General features: G+C 46.6%; 1 protein-coding gene and 1 long non-coding RNA gene across 2 annotated transcripts in view; one reads left to right on the top strand and one right to left on the bottom strand.

Annotated features, from left to right (window-relative positions):
* Positions 1-21,512, bottom strand: part of GAS7 (growth arrest specific 7) — a 1,339,070-nt gene extending 1,317,558 nt beyond the window's left edge. The window contains exon 1 of the mRNA XM_085616727.1: positions 20,479-21,512. Coding sequence (XP_085472853.1) covers positions 20,479-20,724 — 246 coding nt within the window. The 5' untranslated portion in view covers positions 20,725-21,512. The remainder of the gene's footprint in view (positions 1-20,478) is intronic.
* Positions 18,971-24,672, top strand: part of LOC146809875 (uncharacterized) — a 187,108-nt gene continuing 181,406 nt past the window's right edge. The window contains exon 1 of the long non-coding RNA XR_014966500.1: positions 18,971-19,083. This is a non-coding gene — a long non-coding RNA (uncharacterized LOC146809875). The remainder of the gene's footprint in view (positions 19,084-24,672) is intronic.

Raw genomic sequence — 24,672 nt, forward strand, 5'->3', positions numbered from 1 at the left:
TGATCTCGCCATGTGGGCGGAATTTCTTAGGGACTTTAACGGGACGGTGATCTGGAGGGCCCCTTGGATAGCCAGTCAGGAGCTCTGCTTGTTTTCGGATGCGTCTGGAAGGGAAGGTTTTGGTGTGATTCTGGGGGACGAATGATGCGCGATGCGATGGCCCAATGCTTGGCGTAAGAAGAAGGTGACGCAGAATGTGGCAGTGTTGGAGCTCTTCCCAATTGTGGTAGCACTCCACCTCTGGCGGGCGGCTCTGAGCAATAGGAAGGTTGTCTTCTGGTCGGACAACATGGCGGTTGTCCACGCCATCAACGGCCTGACTGCCTCTTGCCCGCTGGTCCTGAGCCTACTGAGGGAATTAGTCAGGGAGGGCCTGCGCAGCAATGTCGAGTGTAGGGCACGGCACATCGCGGGGGTGCGGAATGTGGCAGCTGATGCTCTTTCTCGCTTTCAGTGGCTCCGGTTCCGGGAGGCCTGGCCGCGGGCGAGGGCGGAGATGACACCATTCCCGGACCACCTCTGGCGCTTGCTTCAGTGGGAGAAAGACTGAGGAAGATGGGGGAGAGGTCCCTGGCGCCGGCGACACGGCGGAAATAAGTCTCGCAGCTAGCGACTTTCAGAGCTGTGAGAGAGGCGCTGGGTGCATCAGCCTTAGGGGCGGAAGATCAAGTGGAGGCCTTTGTGGTATGGGCCAAGGAGACCGGCAGATCGCACTCTTGGGTCAGCGGTCACTTGGCAGCGGTGCGCCACGATGCTAAGCTAGATGGTAGGGGCGACCCCGCGGGATCATCCAAGATCAGGGCGGCCCTGAAGGGCTGGTCCAGGGAGGAGGTCAGACAACCGGACACTAGGGCACCCATTGAATACAGAGACCTCCAACTCCTCTTAGATGTGTTGCCCCTGGTGACTTTCTCACCGTTTGAGGCCAGCTTGTTTTCCACAGCCTTCTGCTTGGCATTCTTTGGCGCTTTCAGGGTCAGCGAGCTGGTGGCCAAATCTAAGGAAGACCTGTCTGATTGCGCGCTGGGGATTGCGGATGTGACCCTCAACACAGCACTGGAGCTTCGTATCCGCAGATCCAAAACAGACCAGTTGGGGAAGGGGAAGACAGTGGTGTTACAGACCCTAGGGGATAACAGGTACTGCCCGGTTCACTGGGTCAGGGAATACCTTGCTTTGCGTCCAGAATCTCCTGGTCCCTTTCTGATTCACGCGGACGGGTCCCCCCTCACTAAATTTCAGTTTGAGCGTCTACTAGGAGCTTCACTGGCAAGAGCCGGTCTAGCGGGGTGCGGGCGCAGGTTTTCCTCGCACTCCTTTAGGATTGGTGCTGCTACTTCCGCGGCCAAGGCCGGCTTGGGCCCAGAGGGAGTAAAAGGGGTAGGCCGCTGGGAATCGGACTGTTTCAAGAAGTATGTCCGTCCGTAATGCTGTGGCACAACCCGGTGCGTTGTTCCCGCTCCAAGTGTTGTTTTTGTCCATTGTCATGAACGCATCGTTTTTGTGTGTGCAATAAAGATACGCTTACCTAAAAGCCGTTTCATCGCTTTATTGGCAGGTCCCCGGGTATGGTTGGTAGGCCATTCCTACATCTCGAGGATGGAACGCTGGGCAGCCCACAGGAACTGGTCGCAGAACTTTGCCACTACACAGCTTGTGTGGTTGGGTTCCCCGGGCATGAAATGGAGTGAAGCTCGCGGCATGATTGAGCAGCGCCTGGCAGTTGCAGGGGTCCAGCCCACGGTTATCATCTTGCACTTGGGGGGTAATGACCTGGTTGCCAGGGGGAGGAGGGCTCTGCTACTATCAATGCAATCTGACTTACAGGCCATCAGCCAAGCCGTGGGGTCATGCGAGGTTTGGTGGTCTGAAATCGTCCCCCGCAGGGTTTGGAGAGGGGCTAGGTCCCCGGCGGCGGTAGAGCGGTCCCGTAGGAGGCTTAATAGGTCTATGCAGAAATTCTTGGAGCGCAGGGGCATGGGCTTCATCAGACATGCTTTGATCCAAGAGAAGGTTGAAGGGTATTATGAGGCTGACGGGGTGCACCTGTCCAGGGTAGGCATGGACATGTTCCTGCTGGATGTACAAGAGGCATTGGCTGGCAAGGGACATCAGTAGCACTTGTTAGGAGAGGGGGGCTCTGGCAGCGACGGTAGCCTCCCCAGAGCTGTGGCGGAGTTACAGGGCGATCTGGATGCAGACTGGTACAGTAAGGGTACCTCTGCGACAGGCGGTACAGTAAGGGTACCCCTGTCCGGCACAGTAAGGGTGCCCGAGCCAAGGTCCAGGAGCCGAAGGGGGTTCTGGGAAGACCGCGACGGCGCCCCGTTAGTCCTTCGGGCGGTTGGGGGGCCTGACCAACCGGGGGTGGCCACAACACGCTCCGCCCCTGTCGGAAGGGGCGGGAGTAGGAGGCAGATCACGTGACCCAGTGGATGATCTGCAAATATTTATGTGCCACACTGCCGGGCATCGACCCACCGTGTGTGCTGGCTCACCAGGCGGGCGGGCAGCAAGGGGCTGCCTGCCCTGGATCGCCCGTAAGATAACCCAATTTTATTATCATACTGTGTTGTATGAAATAAACCTGCAGCAGTTCTTCACCCACAAATAAAGTGTCAGTGTAATCTTTGGGTGATGTCTGTGTATGCGTGTTGACTGAAGCGGATGATGGTGTGGTCACTATGCAGGGTGAGTTTGCAGGGTCAGGGGGGGAGGGGGGGGGCGAGGGTGGAAGAGAGCTGGGGGAGGCACCTCCACGGGATCATACTATCACCGACAAAGGCAAAGTCCAAAACCCGTGCCGCATAATCCCTCAGCACTGTTCCGAGGACAGGATGTACTGAAAAGGCACAAAGACACTTGGTGAAACACACAGTGTCCATTGTGCGGAGTACAGGCTTGGATTCTGTGCGCGCCAGATGCACTAATCTGGGCGGAGGAAGCGTGGCCCATATTGAGTGACGTGTCTGGGTACAATCCACCATGAACTGGGGGGTCCATGAAGGGAGCACCTACACCTGAGCCCCCCCCCCCCTCCCGGGCTGCTTTACTGACTGGATAGACGGGTGCTGTTTTAAGACACTGTGGTGTGACATTAATCAGCTAAAGGCAGGGATACACTCCCAGCCACTGAAAGTAGCCACCAAGCAAGAAATCCCCTCCGAGGAGGTTCTAAGAATCAGCGGATAGCTCTCCAATGATCCAGAAAAAAAAAACCAGGCAATATTCCTGAAAATGGTAAACAAAAGCTCCCTGGTGAATTCAGGATTAAAGACAAAGCCACAAGCACAGTAAACGCCCATCCAGGATGCAATCACAAACTGACATACAGGCGCTTATGCTCATACCAGCTACATACCATCTAACCAGGCTTTTAATTAGTGTTTCATCTGTAAATAAATAAATACTGGCAGGGGTAGACTGATTTTCTTGAGATACCACTACAGATGCGTCTGAATACCATGGCTACCTAGTTTTGACTCACCTTCTTGCCTCTTTCTTCCACCACTCTACACTGCCTCTCTATTCATTTCAGTCTTCGAGTGTCCTTTTTATCTATGCTTGCTCCATTTGTCACTGTTTTCTCTGGCTTACTTTTCCTTCTTTACCCCTTTTCACATTTTCTCTCTCTTGCTTTGGGACAAAGTCTGATGATGAAAAATAAGTCCAGGACCCCGCTCCCCCCAAAGCGTGCTGGTGTCCACCAACTGCAACTATTGGCACCCATTAAGCACTGGTTCTGGAAACCCTTTAGGCAAAGTCCAATCAATGAAGGCTGGGGCAAAGTCTCTCAGAGTGCAAGGGCTAATTGTGGCTATGGCAGAACCCTATATCAAGTGGCAAATCCCTCAGGACATTATGGAAACAACCCAGATAAAACCGCCCTTGAAAGTCTGGTCTGGGGCACGTATTTTTAGGCACCTCTGGAAAAAGGGTATCTCGCAACCTAATCCTGTGGATGCTTAAACTTTTTCCCAAGCAACTTTATGATTTTGTTTATTGAACATAGTTTACATTTGTCATAAATTTTACAAAGTTTGCAAAGCTTTAAAAAAAAGAAATATGTAGAATAAACTTCCACTGCATGTAGGTTTGCAGTCAATAACAACCAGCTAAAAACAACTTGGTGGGCAAACCCTCTTGCAAACCCTTTTTGAAAACCCACTGCAGTTTAATCCTTGATGTGGCCTATTTAAAATCACAGTGCTGCAAAAAGTGATAGGTGGGATTTCTTAAATTAATGTCAGCATCTGCAAATTACTATGAGAGGTATTCCAGGCCACCATTTTGCTCAATATGCCACAACAGATAGGTCAATTTTATACAAATCAGCCTTCGTTAGACTCGAATAGCAACAATCCATCTAAACCTCCAACCACGTCCAATCTAAATGGAACCAAAGCACATTTCGACTGGATTGCTTCAATCTCTGGGTCTACACATCTCTCAAAATGTAAAACCATACCTATATAAAACAATCCAGTGTGTTTAATGTCACAAACGTATACAGTGATTAACATAATCATTAAATAAATGAGAGTTCCAAACAATAATTGTGAATGCCACCACTTTTGGAGAATTAACGCTGTTAGAAATGGGGTTTCTGATTGGCTATGGTATGCACCTAAGCCAGGCAGAACCCACCAATCTAGTCAGGGCAAGGGAGTTACACACCCAAGAAAACCCCGCCTCACTCCCTTGGTAGCTTGGCAGAGCAGTCAGGCTTATCACGGAGGCCATATGTAAAACGTTTGCACAACACACACACACACACCAGTGACACACTACACACACACAACAAGAAGAGTCTCCACACAGTGGTATTTAACATTTCTTATATATTGTATTGAACACAATCACATAAATCCCTTTGCTAACTAGGTAATTGTCGTGATATCACATAGATCACAATCACATAAATCACTTTGCTAACTAGGCAATTGTCATAACATTACAGGTAGAGCATTGAAGTAGATACTCATAAGTTCCATAGATCATGAGAACCTGATGAAAACATCACCTTACACCATCACTGTACCAATCATGCAGTATCTGAAATAGTACTAGTTATTCTGGCCAGTAGAATGCATCATAAATCCATATCAGAACACATATATGGAGCATGTAAGGAATAAAACACATCTAACATCAGCAGATCGCCATAAGTATTCGATGGTGTCGAAATTTTGAAACCATGACAAACACACAAAGAGCGGCACCTGCGTTCCAATTATATAGTATCCCGTGTTCCTGTTCTCTATAAGGTGGCTCCTGGGCCCTCTGCCCACCTACAACAGGGAATACGGTAATTACTGCTCCCGATCAGGACCTCAATCAGGGACTCCCCCATTATAGGGGATCTTGAACACAGCCCCCAGGTATGTCTCCACAAAGAAAACTGCACCAGTAGTGCGGAGCAGCTGCTGAAACCAATGCAGCCTTTTTTAACCCGCTGGGGCCTCCTTGGAGGTTTCATCCCCGCAATGACCCAAACCAGACAAGTGCTGGTATACAAATGCAGGTGGGTCTGGGGCCTCGCGGTCCACTGACCAACCCTGCCAACAAGGAGCACGGGGAAATACACAAAGCAGTCCTCTGGTGTAGAATGTAGAGCCAGCAGCGTCTGGTGACAAGTCCACGCAGTGTCTAAAACATGGGGTCACAGGTACTTATACTCACAAAGTCTTTGTTCTGGGGGTGCTTCAAACAAACTTCAGAAGTGCACAACAACCCCATTCAATCCCCAGCCGTGGCTGCAGACACACTACAAGGGGGTGGAGACAGGCATTGTGAAAGGCAGGCACAGCTCTATTCAGGTGTCAGGTGACAACTCCTCCCACAACTCTAAATGCAGACCAGGTCTATTCAGCCTGGCTACGAGTCAACCAGGAAAGGCAGGACACACCTCAACCCCATTTGCGACTGTCTAGAGCAGGATGCACAAAACATGCCCCGGTCAGTCTAAACTTGACACTGATTGGAGTCAGGCTGCAAAGCAGAAAGAGTCATAAGCACACAGAAATGCCCACTTCTAAAATTGGCATTTCTAAAACAGTAATAGAAAATCTGCTTTCACCAATAAGCAGGATTTATCACCACTATTCCACACATACCAAACATGGCCACACCACCTCTTTCATATCAGAATTTACCACTGAAACACATATCAGAGAATGCCCAAGGTAAACCTATGAGAGGAGCAGCCTCACAGCAGTGAGAAATCAAATAGACTGTTTGTCACTACCAGGACATGCCACACGACAAAGGCACATGTACCTTTTACCTACACAGCACCCGGCCCACAGGGCTACGTAGGGCACACCTCAGGGATGACATTTATGTAGTAAAAGGGGAGTTTCAGACTTGGCTAACACTTTAATTGCCACGCCATGGGCAGTAAACTGTGCATGCAGGCCCTGCAGTGGCAGAGGCCTGAGACAGGCTTGAAAGCCTACTTCTATGGGTTATGCAATCAGCGCTGCAGGCCCACTAGTAGAACTTAATTTACAGGCCGTGGGTATATAGGATACCACTGTACAAGGGACTTACAGGTAAATAGGCCAAACAGGTGTAAGCCAATCTTACCAAGTTTACAGGCGAAAACACATGCACATTAGCACTGATCAGCATTGATAAAGTGTCCAGAGTCATAAATCAAACAAAACAGGTCAGAGAAAATACAGGAGGAAGGCAAAAAGTTCTGGCATAACCCTGCAAAAAGGTCCAGGTCCAACTAACACAATAATAATAACTCCCATTACTGTTCTCTGATATGCCAAACACTATAAAACACTTAGAGCCAGTTTCTAACCTCGGCATGATGCCAAGTTGCATTTAATGGAATTTACTTGTAGCGAGAAAAAACCAATCCAAGTACCAGACATCATAGAAGACTAAGCTGGCTCTATAAAAATTGAAGGACCTCTAAAAAGCAGGATCATTTTCACTTTACAGTCCAGACTTGCTTGATATGAGGTCAACTGTGTCCAAACACAAACCATTGTTTACAGTCCATGGTCTATCTGGAACTGTTATAATTGCCAAATTTGCCAGCCTGACTCAACCCTAATATTTCATGATGGACAATGCAATTTCTATGGGCTTTGTATTGGAAATGTGGTGTAAACATATTTAGTAGGGTCCTTCATGCAAAAGCTCACAAAATATTGGTTGTGTTTATGTCTTGTTTGCATATAGCTTAGGGGTCTCTAGGCGAAGACAAATTGTGAGCAAAACAATACAGAGCAGGCTTTAGGTGAGCCCCTTATTGATGACAAAAACTTTGTCTGCCTTGGTCCTGATTCAATGGATTTCTTCTCTCGTCTTGCGTTTGTCCCTCCCAGGAGCATTTAGGTGTCTCTGTAGTAGAATTAGATGGCTGGTCACCTTCCACTGATGACATCAGACCTTGTCATGCATTTCACCTGAGGGACTGTTTTATCTCATTTCTATCCCTCCCTTACCTCACTGCTCTCACTCACCCCTCCTCTTTATTAAAAAAATATAATAACCCGGGCACCCAATTACCCACCTCCCTTTTGTGTTCTGAGCATCAACCACCGCTGTTTTGGGGGCCATCTTAAAATGTGTACCATTCCAAGGTGCCTGCTCAGGGACACAAATGCACAGCTGATATCTTTGAATGCAAGTTCATAACGCATAAGAAAATTAATTAATTCAAATATCGTTGCCTTGGATGGGCACACAACCACAGCTGGAGCCTTTTAATGGATTTTTATTAAGCATACCAAAATACATTCAAAGATGGGTGCCGTGAATGCACACATATTTGCAGCAGCCAACTTTGGATGGCAGTCTGCACCTCATAGAGCAATGGATTTGAAAGTCAGACACCCGTATCTAGTATCACATTACCACAATCTAGCTAAGGTTCAATAAGACGACTGTTTTATATAGGCTTGTTTCTTATATCCAAGATGAACCACTGTTCTCAAGAAAGAATAATTAGTGCACGTATTTTGGGAATTAAAAACAATTTAGGTGTTTTACTTTTTTACATCTTTACTTGAACTCAACTGCCCTATACCAGCAAAATCTTGATTATAGATATTTACTGCACCCATCATAAAATTCTCTGATATTTACAAAATTATTGCCATCCATGGATGTAAGTTATGCTGCAAAAGACAGGCTATTGGTTAAAAATTGCTGACGAAAGCAAATGCATATTAGACAGTAGCTTTGCCTTCTGGGTTCACAGAGCTGCCAAAGAATCAAAGAAAGTGGAGTTTCAAAGAGAGAATTCTTGGCAACAGGTTTCGTGGGTGAGGTCAATCAGCTTTGTCAATGCTTGATTGTATTTGAAACATTTAAGGGCGGCATGTTTCAAAAGATCAAAAATACAGATGTGTGTTAAGTCTGATTTGCCAAGGCCTTATAAATGTACATTTTATTAGCAAGCATATGTATTGAAAATGTGAAATTAGCATGTTTGTGTGTGCTTTGCTGTATTTTGCATGTTCAATGTTGGACTTGGCCCTTTTTGCAGGGTCATCCCATAACTTTTTGCCTTCCTCCTGTATTTTTTCTGACCTGTTGTTGGTGGTTTTATGACTTTGGGCACTTTGTCACTACTGATCAATGCTAAAGTGCATGTGCTCTCCCTTGTAAACTTGGTAAGATTGGGCTACACCTGTTTGCCATATTTAATTTACCTGTGAGTCCCTTATACAGTGGTATCCCATATACCCAGGGCCTGTAAATTAAATGCTACTAGTGGGCTTGCAGCTCTGCTTACGCCATCCACCGAAGTAGCCTTTCAAACTTGTCTCAGGCCTCTGCCACTGCAGGGCCTGTGTGAGCAGGTTACTGCCGCCGTGACGTGGCATATAAAGCGGTTGCCATGTCTGCAACTTCCCTTTTACTACATATCGGTCAGCCCTAGATAGGCCCTAGCTAGCCCTATGGGCAGGGTGCAGTGTAGGTAAAAGGTAGACCATGTGCTTTAACTGTGTGGCATGCCTGGTAGAGACAAATAGTCTATTTGGTTTCTCAATGCTGTGAGGCTGCCCTCTCATAGGGTTGCAGTGGGGATTCCCCGATATGTGTTTCAGTGGTAATTCCTGACATGAGAGGGGTAGCGTGACCATGTTTGGTATGTTTGGAATAGTAGTGATAAATCCTGCTTATTAGTGACAGTGAACTTATTATTACTATTCTAGAAATGCCACTTTTCGAAGTGGGCCTTTCTGTGTGCTATGTGTCTTTGTGCCTCCTTGCATGTGTATCGACCGTCTGGTTCTAACTGACAGGGGATAGGGGATGTGCATTCACCCCAGCCAGTCCTTGGGGGGCTGAGGTGTGTCCTGACCTGCCTGGTTGACTCAGTGCTAGGCTGAATAGACCTTGGCTGAATTTAGAGTAGCGGGAGGAGTTGTCCCTTGCACCTGAATAAACCTGGTCTGTAGGGGCGGCTCCTCCATGTGCCCGATTGGCAAAGTGGTTTATGTAATACCTGTGAAGTCATGGCAAGTGCCTGGTGGCATAGTGATATATGAAATTGTGATCTAATGTGTTTTATGGCTAATGCAAAGGATATTTTTATATAGCCTTGTGTGGTCTCTTAAGTGGTGTGCCTAGTGTGTCACAGTTGTGTGAGTGTGTTGCGCAAATGCTTTACACATTGCCTCTGGAATAAGCCTGACTGCTCTGTCAAGCTACCAAGGCGGTGAGCAGGGGTTATCTTCAGTGTGCAACTCCCTTGCCCTGACTAAAGTGGTGGGTTCTGCCTGGCTTAGGTGCATACCCTAGCCAACCAGAAACCCAATTTCTAACATTCAACATCCCTAAAAAACATCTCTGCTCCTAGGCTCACAAAAAACATTGGCCCAATCTTACTTTGAACCTTATTCTAATATCAGATACAATCTCTGGTTTGTGCCTGAAATGGGATTACTATTGGAGTGCAAATAGTTTTTTCTCGCCCCATTTGCAGAAGGTCAGTCCTACTGCAAATTGGGAGTGCAAACAGTGCACATTCACATTATGCTTACCTTGGAATGAGGGAAACCGTGCAAAACCATGTATCCTTCATTCCAAAGGTCTGCAGCTCTGAGTTATAATTGTGGAACTGCTAATTAAAGACATTTTGAAACCTGGCTGTAGGAATATGCCTATGTTTGGCAGAATCACACCCATTTTTTAAAAAAAGTCTTGCAGCTCTTTTTTGACTGTCTGCACCGGGGCTCTGCTAACCAGGGCCCAGTGCATGTGCACAGGGCCTGAGTTAAATGTCACTGGTGGACTGCAACACATGTTGTGCCACCAATAAAGTGAACATGCAGAATATGACTGCAGGCCCGCCGACAGTAAGCCTGGCTGTGCAGGTTTAATTGCAAACTCAACCCGTCAAAATAACCCCATTTGATAGGCATAACCCCTCCTTTTAAATATTAATATGTCACCAACAAGTTCACTTCCAGTACCCATAAGGCAAGGTGCATGGTATTTAAGAGTAGGGCATGTACAACGTTAAAGTAAAACAAGTCATTACAGTGAAAAGGCCTAACAAGCTATTTTCATTGAAGCAGAGTTAGCTATTCCATAGGAAAACATTGGGAGTTAATTTTAACTTTAAAATAATATTATCTCCATATAAGACCCATATAAAAAGTTTCTTCATGGAATATTTACAATTTTTCTTACAAATTCAATTCATGGGGGTACCTGTGATTTTTACCTGTGGGGACGAGACCTAATGGCTGGACCTGCTCCCACTTCAACCCAGAGTTGAGGAGTGGACTCCAAGGGTCGGTTGGCTGACATCCTATTAAACTACAGGGACACAAAAGCTGCATGGAGCCAACTTTCCTGATAGAGCCCAGCTGACCAGTTCCAACCAGAATTACCCTGATCCCTCCTGGTAGCTTCTGTGGATTAAATTATGATTCCTAAGTGTTGTTCTGGAGTATGTTTGCCTGGAGAATTGACAAAAGACCAGGGCCAACCTGCCAAGTTGATCTGCAGAGGGTGCATCGCCAGTGGGCTTGACTTCGCAGCAACCCCCGCTAGATTCTTCTCGACAGTAATAAATCTGGATTCAACAAGTCAGATGCCAACTGGCATCTGATGACTTCTAACTCTCTCCAGCTACAGCCATATCCCAACAGTAGGAATCAGACTTCCCGAAGAGAGATAAATCGACATGTAGAAATTTTCTCCACACTCAAGCTGAGCAGTATCCGATCAACGTCAGCTGCTTCCCGGGTGTGAACGCTGGACTTTTCCTGTTCAGAGCATTTGCTGCTGTCGTCGACTGCTTCATCAAACCATCATCTTTTGACACCCTGTCATCAATTACTCCTTCTTCAGATCCAGTCTGATGCCTTGCCCCACTGAGGACTCTACCTCTCCAGAAATCTGTTAAATGAGAAGGTAACCATTTAACCGGGACAAACGTGATCCTTGTATCTGGCCCACAGTCCATCACGGTCAGCCTTGAAACTTATTTTTATCTCAGTCTAGTGAAACCAGTTGCCCGTGGTTGGAGCTTTTTGGTGCTATTTTTATTTAAAAACTATGAGAATTGATATCCCTGGTTACCCTTATCGGATTTTTGTTGTTTTGGTGTCATTGTTCATTAAAATATTCTCTATTTTTATAAATTGATGTGGGATTTGTATTGTGCTGTGTTTTTGGCTTTTTACCTGTTTTGGTACTTCTAAATGCTTTAGACGTGTTCTTTAGTTAAGCCTGTCTGCTATATACCATGTGTTGACCAAGTTTCAACTCTTACTGGCCCTAACAAGATTAGTTACAATATTACTTGTGGTATACTATGATCCACCCTAATTACTGATGCACCTTCTAACGTTTACCTAGGATCTTTAATATGGCAAAACAATATGGGCCTGTCAGCTATTGTACTGCCTTTAGCATTCAAGGCCTAACAAACTGAATTTCCGTTTGTGTAATTGTGTCAAATTCCTGAAAAAAACTTTGTGAAATTCAAACCCAGCATTTAACACTATATTTAAGTGACAAATGCATTCTTTTTAGATGAGAGGATACATTTCAGACTTTCGAAACGAAAAATCACAAAGAGCACATGCCGTGGACAACAGTTTACTTGCTTTATGTTTGTTTGCGTTTCCCCTGGGCTCCTGCAATAGGATTTTTACCCAAACAAACTTTAAATATTGCAACGTGGAATAATGGCATAATTTGAAAACTGTTGTGTTACATCAAATGCCGGAAATTACGCAAGATTAGATCAGCATAACGAACATTTTGCCTGAGCCTACATACTACTACTAATACTTCAACATTCTGCAAAAGAAAATAAAAACAAGCTATGAAAAAACAGCATGTGGTTTTGGTTTTCATTAAAAAAAAATCCAGCTTTAACGTCAACAGATCACTGTGGATGTCACTGCACACAGGGAAGTGCATTATGCAGAGCAAGGGAATTGCCACCTTGATAATAACTATCATTTACAGCTGTTTGTCTGCTGTAATTGGCCATGTTTGCGAGTAATTGCTAGTTGGTGATGAGCGTTTCTGTTCAGTGCCTCCTAGCGGACTACAGGCATGATAAAGTGCTAGCTAACCCAAGAGATATTTCACAATTAGGCGCAGTTCTGCTGAAGGGAGGATTACATGGTATGTTATACTGATGAAGGCAGCCACAGTGTCATGCACTGTAATCACAGGAGTGCCCACTCCCTGCAACACTTCCCACGCAAAGCACAGCCTCAGAAGCCTGTCTCAAATAGGGATACCACATCTCCAACACGCATTGTTTAGTTTTACAACATTTTATAGTACCAAAAATGTATAAACATTTACAGCCTGTATGCCAGCGTGAGAAACCTGACCCACCCATGCCACTATGGGTGGCAGACATGGGCACATTTCTAGTCGAATGAGGAACCTCACCAACCCTCAGTCCAGATATCATTACTGTGGACACGATTCATCAAAAGGCCAGGTGTAGCGGAAGTGACATCACAAACCTTTTGATCCCCAATGTTGTCACAGGGCTGACTTCCTGCCCCACCTTTATTTAGCTCCTCAACAACCTTTTGATTACTGCTGAATGGCTAGGTGAGGAGCAAGTAGACAAAACAAAATTGTAAGCTGGGTTTTAATGCAGCAAGGTTCAAAGCTCAGAGAGTCTATTTTACCTTCTATTTCTGCCAAACCCTTCATAAGCCCTGTAAATGGAGGGGGCAAAACCAGTGGCTAGGGTACACGTAGGCAAGCCAGAGTAGCAGATCATAGCGTTGGCTACCTACGGTTCACAACCATGGTCTTGGAATGCCGTATCCAAGATGGTCAAATGGCTCCACTGTGGCAGGATTCCATGTTTCCAGTCCTGCGCTTCCATTTAACAGTCCACAATATTCTGAGCCTGGTAGTCTTTTTTTGCTTGAGTTGAGCCATTTGGATTAGCACACCTGGCAATGAATTGTCAAAAATACAGTGTCATAACAAAATGGAGTCAACTGGCCAGACTCAGTCTTCAATGTGCCCTTTCTCATGAGGATGAATTTCAGTCAGTCCTAGCTTTTTGACCATTACTACTTAGCATACTGGAAATTACAGGTCAATACTTATACGGCCTGATTTAGAGTCAGTGGTTTCTTTCCAACCCGTACATCAACCCCTGTTGACAGACGGGTCAGAATTACGAGTTGAGTGTTATTTAACGCATCTGGGGCCATATGTAGGAAGCCTAATACCGGTCGGTAACGGCCGATTTTGGTAAATATCCCGTTACCAACCGGTTTTTAGGCTTTTGGTATGTAGGGGGCACATTTCAGGATTCGGTAATTTACCGAATCGGTAAAATTACCGAATCGGTAATTTTACCGATTCGGTAAATACCGAATCCTGAAATGATATGTAGGGGGAGTGTGTCGTGGGTGTGGGGATTCGTTATTTACCACCAACTAAAAGTTGATGGTAAATGACGAATACCTGGAAAAAAGCATTTTATTTCCATTTGAAGTGTGCAATGTGGCAGACATACATGCCCTTAGGGCATGTATGTGCGCCACATGTGCACACATGGACGAATCAGGGGTGCAACAGGGTGTCAATGTGACACCCTGCCACCCTTGAATGTGCTCCCCCCATTACCGAATCGGTAATTACCGATTCGGTAATGGTAACTGGCTTCCCATTGATTCCTATGGGCCTCCTGGCCCATAGGAATCAATGGGAAGGCATGCATCATTACCGAATCGGTAAATACCGATTCTAAATTACCGACCCTTTCCGATTCGGTAAATTTTACCGATAAATTACCTACATCACATTTACCGATTCATAAATACCGAATCGGTAAAATTCAGTATTTATGAGTCGGTAAATGTGCAGCTACCTACATATGGCCCTCAATGCTTATCGAATGCGTTAAGTACCACAAACTGTTAAATTTCAACAGGTCAAACCTGCAAAATCAAAAACATCTATGGCAACTTCGCACACTAACCCAATCCCAGAGAGCTAATCGCTTATCTACCCACCACCAACGAAGGCAGCCACATGACCGAATAGATAACTCTCACCAGAAATGAGACAGTGGCAATCATGTGGATCTTTCACTCAGGGGCCCCAATGAACCCAGGCCCCCACCACATCTGCCACCTGAGAAAATCGTCAATCGTCACATCATCATCAACTCCTCTATCGTGTACACCACTTTCCCAAATGAATGTTAATTTGCAGAAACAACACCCTTCTCAAGAAGCCCACAGCCGACCCGAATCTACTAAGAAACTTCCAATCCATCTCTCTGCCCCCCTATCCAGCCAAAGGGATTGAGAAGGCCATCAACAAGCAACACACAATCACCTCAAACTGTACCATCTTCTAGGCAACACAATCATGATACAGAAAGACCCACAGCACTGAAACAGCACTCATCGTGGCCACCAATGACATTGAAATCATTCTAGATCAAGGAGAAACAGTGGCCCTCATCCTGCTCGAGCTCTCTGCGGCCTTCGCTACTATGTCCTACAACACCCTCATCAGAAGTCTCCATGAGATTGGAGTACAAGGATAGGCTCTCAAATTAATTTGTTCCTTTTTCACAGGAAGAGCCCAAAGGGTCAGGCAGCCACTCTTCACATCAGAGACCAAGAAACTGCTATGTCGAGTCCCATAAGGATCGTCCCTCCACCCTACACTCATTAAAATCTACAGGACACCGCTCACCAACATCATCCGATCGCATGACATCACCGGCATCTCCTATATAGATGACACTCTACTCATCTTCTCCCTGATGGAAAAGACAACAACTACTAGTACCACCTTCACCGACTGCATGACCATGATAGAAGACTGGATGCAAACCAATTACCTGAAGCTCACTTCCAGCAACAAGCAAGTACTGGTTTTTGTCAACAAGACCTCCCCATGGGGCTCCATCCTAGACATGTTGGAGCTACGACCAACACCCACAGACCAAGCAAGAAATGTATTAATCATCCTAGGTGACAACATGACGGCTCAAGTCAACTAAGTGTGCATCTCCTTCTTGCACATTATGCGCCTCAGTGAAAGATCTTTAAATGGTTGTCTCAGACCACCAGATAGACTGTCACGCAAGCACTCACAACCAGCAGACTGGACAGCAGCGACAGTCTTTACACCGGAATCTCCAATCAACTCCTGCACAGACTTCAGACCATCCAGAACACCGCCACAAGACTTCTACTCGTCCTCCCATTCTGCGCCCACATCACACCGCACTTCTGGAAGCTTCAGTTGCTTCCCATTCCCAACCACAGCCTATTCAAACTTCTCATGTACACATGCAAAGCCCTACACAACACAGCACCAGAATACCTGAGCAGGGGCATACATTTCACCAGCCCATCCAACACCTGCACTCTGCCTCATTCTTATTTGCACACACGCTCCCACATTGCACCCAGACATGGAACAACTTACCTCAACATATCAGAGCCTCCTCACTTGTTGAGTTCCACAAGAAAGTAAAGACCTGGTTCTTCATATAAACACCTCAGGGACGTCACACATGCACATCTGCCAAAGCGCCTAGATACCCTCTTGGTTGATTTGTGCGCTATACAAATCACCATAACATAACAAGTACTCCTAATTAAACCCAACAACACCCACTACCAAAGGTCCTGTCTGGAGTTAATTGTGAGGGTCAAACAGTAGGAAGCAGTAGGACTGAGCATAAAACCAGTGGTAAAAAGTGTCAAGTGTTATTTGCTACTAACTACTATACCGGTGTTAATCAGAAGCAAAAACAGACCCAATGGTCCAATACATATAGTGGTGTTTCTTTATTACGATGCTACTTTAAAAAGGGCTTTTCCTACATAAAGTTATAAAGCAGCAGTGCACATTGTAAGCCACCCATTCTATTCTTATTTCATTGACTTGGTACCTCTTCGAATATAAATGGGCAAAGCCAGTGCCACACTGGTAACAATAGCACCCCTGACAAAGATGCAGGGGGTGCGGCGTTAGGGTCAGAGCTGCCGACTTTGGAATTGGGGAACCAGGTTCCAGTCAGACTCAACATCCTGTGATTCTGGGGATATCACTTACTCTCCTGTGGCTATGAAAATGACCATGATTATGTGCTATGAAACCGGTACTAATGTAAAGGCTTCAATACCTTCCAGTCGAGTTTGCTCTATATAAAACAGCAACAACAACAACAAAAAGTTCAAACCAGCCTACTCCCTTTCTGCGGTCTCTCCCAAAGCACCCTCCGTGCCAGCTGCAGTAAACCCCTGCGAGCTTGAAAAGGTGCCAGGGGGCAGCATAGGCCCTTTACATTCAAAAACCGAACTCCAATGACTCCTGCCCCGTGAGGAGCTGCTTGATGGAATACATGAGCAGCTTGGCCCTGCCTAAAGCAGCAATGCCCAGGGACATAGTAGCTTCCATGATATATAGCGGCATCGTAGCAGTGCGAGTTCTAAAGAGTCCACTTACTTCACAACACGTGGATGTAGCACCGTCCATAACATAAAAGCGTCCATGTAGTAGTGTCTGTTCTAAAGTGCACACTGAATTCATTTTCTATACATAGTACACTCCATAGCATGTGGCGACATTGCATTAGTGCATGTTCCTTAGTGTCCGCGGCATTCATATTACTTAGACTCTGTGCCTTCATATTATAAACGCAGTAGTGCACAGCTAAGGAGCACAATACATTCACATTGCATGGACTTGGGGCCTTCCATAATATACAGCAACAGTGGGCCACTTCTAGTGTGCCCTGTCCATTCACATGATTACAACAAACAGGGGCGGACATATTACCTCAACCTGGGGCACAATAAAGACTAGAATCCTAACAGAGGTTCAAGTACAACATTACACAAACAACAAACTAAATTAATCAAACCAAAAGGAGAAAAAAAATTGCTGCAAAAACACCACAACATAAAAAACAGATGATACCCCTATATCAAATATACAATATTTAATTTAGTAAGTTAATTATATACAATCACAGATGTGGTGCTCACAAGGTTACACACAAAGCACAATGAAAAGAAAATGAACAGTAAATGTAAATCCATATTAGTAAAGCGTGAACTTCTCACCCTCAAGGTGCTGGGGGCCCTCGTGGAAATTAAGTGAGCTATTGCCCAGAGTCACATGGGGCTGAGCTGCCCCCGGAGTCGGGGATCGAACCGTGAACCCTGTGCTCCGAAGCCAGCTGCCCTGGCCGCTGCACCCCACCGCTCAACTCCGCAGTGTAAACAAAAAGAGTGGCTGAGGAGAAATTATACTTGATATAGGGGCATCATCTGTTTTTATGTGGTATTGTTTTTACAGCAAAAGAATGTTTCTCCTTTTGGTTTGATTAATGTAGTTTGTTGTTGGTGTAATGTGTTGCTGCGCATTCACATTACATACAGTTAGTGCCTTCATAACACAAAGGGACAGTGTGGCAGTGCATACATAGACATTACATAGACTCCGTGCCTTCACATTATAAATCAGCAGTGCATAGCTAATGAGCACACTGCATTCACATTACATTATAGACTTAGCGCCTTCCGTAATCTAAAGCAAGACTGTGCCAGTTCTAGAGGGCCCGGTGCACTCACATTACATGGACTTAGAACATTCCCCATTATAAAGGAAAAAAGAAGGAAGAGTTGGTCCTAGACAATTCCAGCACACAGCGGGACAGTGTTTGTTGGTCCCAGACAATTCCAGCACCCAGCGGGACAGTGTTTCTTGGTCCTAGACAATTCCAGCACCCAGCGGGACAGTGTTTGTTGGTCTTAGACAATGCCAACACCCAGGGGACAGCGTTTGTTGGTGCCAGACAATTCCAGCACCCAGTGGGACAGTGTTTCTTGGTTCTAGACAATTCCAGCACCCAGCGGGACAGTGTTTGTTGGTCCCAGACAATTCCAGCACCCAGCGGGACAGTGTTTGTTGGTCCCAGACTATTTCAGCACCCCGTGGGACAGTGTGTGTTAGTCCCCGAAAATTCCAGCACCCAGCGGGACAGTGTTTGTTGGTCCTAGACAATTCCAGCACCCAGCGGGACACTGTTCTTAGACCAGGTTACATTGCTTTTGCCCAATAGTCAGTCAAGTCCCTGGAGGTAATTCTAGATCCGGAAGCCTTGTTAATGCTACGAGGAACCATTTTTGGGGCCCCTGCACCCCATGACCGCCTCCTCGGATTCTCTCACTATCACCAGGCAAAAGTGCTCCTCATCTCTCCAATCAGAAGCTATTGCTAAATACAACGCCCCCCCTCGGTCGTCGCACCCTCCGCAGGTCAGCGCCCAGTGCGGCCGCACCAGTCGCACTGCCCTAAAGCCGGCCCCGGGTAAGGTCCGTGACTAACACATACTTCTATCTGCTTGCCGAGTGCTTTCTACCCTACCCAGAACCAGGCACCCCTGGCGCCAGCTCGTGCGATGGCCAGGACTGCCTGTTGGCCGCCGCCTCAATTGCTGTCCGTGTTTCAGCATGCCCGGTACACTGTAGTCACATAGTGTGGGACCTTTGGAAATGTGATGATCTGCGAGGCCCGCGGAGCCCTGCGCTGGCTGGCTGGCTGGCTGGCTGTGGAGCACACGTTCAGGTAAAAACCCTTCTACTTGACTCATAGAATGTCAGATGTGGCTTATGTGCTCCGCCCATGCTGCCAGGTCGCGCGCTGCACTCCAGACACCTGCCCCGGGAGCGCAGCCCCAGAATTAAAAGGGTTCCGACAGGTGGGCGCTCTTTTCAATAAATAAATGGCGTCACATCTATGAACTAGCCTATCCGTCGACATTTGAAGGAAGAACAATCTATAAAAAATAAAACAAAAATGGTTGGGTTAGCACCGTTTAAGACTTCTCGGTCTCGGTTCACCCTATACATCATGAAATATTTGAATTAAGGAACAATGCAGCAGTTCGTGTTTTGAACTGTCCACTGCATTCGCATTACACGGTCTTAGTACTTTTCCTAAAACAAAGGGACAAAATTGCAATACACGTTCTAAAGTGCCCACAGCCTTCACCCCTTACATTGGGAAAGTATGCGCCTCAATGTGTAGAATGGAGAGAGTGCGCGAGTGTACTGGAAGGGAGCCTCTAACCTTTTACTACGGAAGTTACAACCGATGTCGGAGATAAAACTGTTTTGTTTCTATTTTATAAAGCGGATCAAAGTTAAATGCTACAACTTTTCATGGAGGTTCTAACACAGCAACGGATGTGTACCCCTGACACATTTCATGGTTATTTTCCTCTCGCACACACCCATCTTTGTTCGCGCTAGCTGAAACATCTGGAACAAAAAACTGAAAACAATGATTTGTAGTGGGTGCGCCCAGCAAAGAACACCTCCTGTAAAGTATCTGGGACACGTTTAGACGCTGGTGGTAACCAGGGGGCCAGGTTTCATTTTTGGATAATCACTTCACAATCTATTGCCTTCTGGTAGTTTCATCTTTATGTACTTCAACCGAGCACACTCTTATTACAGCAGATTACAATGTGTTTTTTTAGAAGACAAGCCGATGACTGAGAGGTGGTGTCTCGTGTAGTCACCTGTAATCAATCATAGAAACATCATCTATTCTAGACAGACACTTCACCCGCCTACACACAGACCCATGACCGCCGGTTGGCTCCATATCACGTGTGACGTCTTCTGTCAGTCCTGCAACTCTGTTTTTTGTTTGTTTACCAAAAGCACATGGCATTCTGGGATTTGGAGTTTCACTCTAACACTAGGCATGAACTCAAATCATCACAGCATGTAAAGTGGATTACAAAAGCAAGTCCACGTGAGGTTTAACACTTGCCACGGGGCCAGTTCGCAATCGGCATAATTACATCGCCCTTACGTACGGATACACCTGTACAACCCTCCGCCCCCGTAAGTGATTCTAGAGACCATACGAGCCCGAGACCGGCGTCGTTGTGCAGCCCCAGCTCTGATGCCCCAGATACAGCACCCCTCTCATTGGTTGCCCGAGACTTACCTCCAGGATCTGTACGTAGGTGGCAGGGAACCAGCCCCGAGCTCCGCCTTTCTCCCCTTCCCACCAGCCGCCGTCCAGCACCTGCAGCACCTTGATGACCTCCCCGGCCTCGAAGCGCAGCCCCTTCTGGTGCTGCTCCCCCGAGAAGGGGTACAGGCTCCGGCAGAGCAGCCCAGAGATGGCCGGAGGGGCTGACAGGGTAGGGGTGGGAGGGCTGGACAGGGCAGGGTCAGGTACTCCAGACATGGCAAGGGCTGGAGCGCAGACGGCCAAGCCTCCCGACCCCCGTGCTCCTCACTGGCGGGGCTCACAGGCAGCCCAGCATGATCCCCCGAGCTCCGTTCCAGGGGTTCGGCAGGTATGATGATGGAAAACAGCACAGCAGGACGAACAATCCTCTCCGCGTGGAACGGCGGTGCCCCTTGCTCAGGTGCTCCTCGGTGCCTGTGCCCCTCACACTGAGCCCCCCATATTCCTTCAGCCTGCCTCCTTGTAGTGCTAATGATAGAGCACAGCAGGGTCTCCCGAGTTTAACCAGCGAAAATGTTGCCAGAGACAGTTACCAAAAAAGCACCCTGTTCCTGGTGCGCGATGCGCTGCTCTCTCAGAGGACTTGGACCATTCGGCGCCGCTGACGAACCGCACAGCAGGATGACCCCGAGCTCGGGTCCGCCGTAAGCGCAGGGTGTGCTCCGGCCACTCACCCGCAGCCCCGACTCATTGCATTTCCCTCTCACACCCGCGCTGCTCTCCAGAGGAAGGAAAGTGATCTCACTTCAGCTGCGCTTGAACCGTGTCAGCTTGTTTTTTTCTTTCACAATTCTGTAACTTGTGTGCGTGTTTTTTGAAGGCGGTGCAACAGGAACAAGACTGCAAAGCCAACAGTTGTCCGGGATCACGAACATGTAGTGACAGGAGGGGACGGTCCGTCTGTGACCAGCGGTTCTGTTAACTTCTACTTCAAGATCCCGAGCAGCGATTTCCCAACATCTGAGCTCCCTCTAGCTCCTCAGCTGCGCACAATATTCTGTTTCTCATTCATTACCGTGCTACCTCGAGTAGATGGTCCTCCACATTGGTATACATTACCAAATGCACGTAAGGGAAAGGCACTCTGATTTATCCCAGGGTGTTATTGTGGATTAAAGAAAATCTACGCGTGCCGCGCAGACAACAATGTCACAACGCCGCAGCTCTTTCTCTGACTGACAGTAGATAGCTGCTGGGGACAACGCTTAATTTGTGAAAGGATGAATGCTGGTGCCCGAGGATCTGCTCAGAAGTTGGCGGCCGCTGCATTTAAACGTCAGTGCTGGTCCCCAAAACTAAGTGCTGGTGGCCGCCACCTGCTCAAATTAGGCACCGATTGGGGAAATACATTAAACCTCCTTTGCGCATTGTTTAAGTAATAGTAATGAGAGACAAAATTGGTGCCTCCCATGTAAAGGGAGGTTTAAATACCATTGATGCCCGTATCCCACAAGGGCGTGTCCGGTTTACAGGTGTGGCAAAATGCTGAATTACTTTAATTAACAAATGTATGCCCTGTTTTGTGCTTGATATTAGCATTTTTTATGTGTTGCTTCTGCTGTTACCAACCTAAGGTGTTCTTGGCAAAGTAGGTAGTAAAAGCATGTACAAAATGGGAGTACGCACTATTTGCACTCCGCTTTAATGTGGCGCTAGGACAAAAAAAGGATGCGAATACAGGTTGCATCCTCTTGACCATCATTGTCAGAGAAACTAGGATCACATTGAATGTCCATTAACCGTCCACACAGCACACTGGAACAGAGGGCCTGCCTGCAAAACCTGGCATCTCACAATGTCGCAACCAGAGGCCTCAGCTCCAGTGGCCTTATTCAGACTTCGGCAGATGCGATGCTCTGCCAAAACGTAACAAATATCCCTCAGCCTTATTACAAGTGCCCTATGTTATAATCAGCCCACTGGTAGGATGCAAGTTTGCAGCCTTCGTGTTTTCCGCATAATTATGGATTTTCAGCATCTGCCATATAATCCGTCATTTGATACACAATCTTCAGATTTGAACAAATAATATTGTTTCTAGCTCAAACAGATCAAAAGTTACTAAAACAGTGGTGGCACATGATGCTGCACAGTGGAAGGCCCTATGCAAACGTTGCCTGGTCACCTCTTGTTGATTATTCTGTGTTTGGGTGTTAAACTGGTACTAATGAGGTGACACCTTTGCTCATGACAAAATAATGTAGCAATTCTATAGAAAATGTGCTGCACTATGCCACATACCTTGCCTTTTCTTGCCGCATAATTATTTAACCCTAGCACATCATTTGGTCCACCCTCGCTGCATAATTCCAGTGGCCCCGATTGCACTTGCAGTACAGCGGATGGGACACCTTCACGTTTGTGACGAAGTATCCCCGCCGCCAAACTCTAAATAGGGCACTAGAGCTGCTCCTGTGATTTACCAGCTAAAGTTCAAGAGGACGATGCACAGAGTCAGATCTTTGGTGAATTCAGTGTCCTAAAACCCTCAATCCACGTTTGAGATCTGACCCACAGTATGAGCTATTGAGGGAATGGGGTTCATGTCTGGTCTCCATTTTCCCTTCCTGTTCTCTATGCTGTATTTTATTTCCTTCTGTTAGTGCTTTGAAGTATTTGAAAGTGACGGCTTACACCCTTAAAAACTCCTAAATAAATATGTAATTCTTCTCCGTTGCTTTTTTCATTTTACAAATCATTTTCATCAGGTGCGCTAATTTACCTAAAACACAGACTTAAAAACCCAAGAATACACTATATGTTTCTATCAGTCCCTAGGTGTGGACATGTCCTGCCAACGAGAATATATGGGACAACGCTTCCTGCCGCCTATTACTTTCTTTTGATCCTGATGCCAGCAAGAGGCAGAGAGGGCTCCTACCTCATTCTCCCCCATGGGGTGATGCTGCAGTCAGACCCTGATGGGAGTGGCTACCAACTTTCTGCTTTATATTTTGTGGGGGCTGAACAGGCAATGCCCACCCTTGTGGCATCCCCTTCTGAATCAATGCAGAAGTACGTGTGGGGCAGGCTGTGTTTGTAATTTGTAAAAAAAAATACAAGTGCAGGTGCCCAAACTGTTCTTAAGAGGCTTGTGTCCTCCCCATTGGCACAGCTCACTGCCTAAAAATGCACAATGCCCATTCTGAATTGCAGCGAACACACCTACTTTTCTCAACACAGGTTTAGTGAATCTTTCTTGTCGGAAAATGTGTAAAAATGTGGTCAGACAGTGCATTTTACATTCCAGTTTTCACTTATTGTATGGAAAAACATAGGCTCTGAAAGAACACATTATTCCAGTGTTTCCCGCTCATGTTTGCAGGGCAAGGTGTAACTGACGGTGTCACTAAAATCATGATACCCCTTGGTATTAGAAATATATCAGGCTGCCATACAGAACTACTATGACAAACAACGACATTAAGACATGAATAATCTTCAGATAAAGACAGGCCAGCTGGTGTGAGCTTAGAATATCAAACACCTTTGCAAAAACAATTTCCAGACTGTGAAAGGGAAACATTTCTGTGTCTGCTATGGCTCCTAATGCTTAGTGGCAGGGAAATGCTATGCATACACTGAAGCATTATTTGGCTTTAGGGATTGCAGGGATACGGAACATTCGTAAATTATAGACTTGCCCTTCAATCTACCAATCAGTGGATTCGTGGAGCGCTTTTTGTCACCCGTGAGGGTATCCAGGCGCTGGGTAGGGTCCAGTTGATTAGCTGAATAGCCAGGTCTTCAGGGGCTTTCGGAACTCCGAAGCCCTTCCAAAACATCAAACAGTATGTAAATGGTTGGCATCACATCAACTCCACATTGAAGTCTACGCTGCTGTAATAACACATGCCTTTTACTGTACATGCAGATAGCAGAGGCCCTGCAGTCGACCCCTGCCAGTTCTGGGACCCAGAAACTGGCAGCAAGTCTCAGAATGTGGTCAGTAAACTTGCTTGAGCCCCAAAGACAGAATTCCTGGTCACTCTGTCAAAGCGCCTCCATCGGCATGTTCCTGTCCCCACTCTCTATGTGCCATGACTGTTCTTATCCTGGGGACCAGCCCTCTAACCTCGGCTTCCAGAACAGTGAGTATTCTGCTTGGGGTCCAGTCACTGTTGAGAAATACCCATAAACAGAGATGTGTTAAGGCATGGGCAA

This window comes from Triturus cristatus, chromosome 7 (genome assembly GCF_964204655.1).
Source record: "Triturus cristatus chromosome 7, aTriCri1.1, whole genome shotgun sequence".
Classification (NCBI taxonomy): domain Eukaryota; kingdom Metazoa; phylum Chordata; class Amphibia; order Caudata; family Salamandridae; genus Triturus; species Triturus cristatus.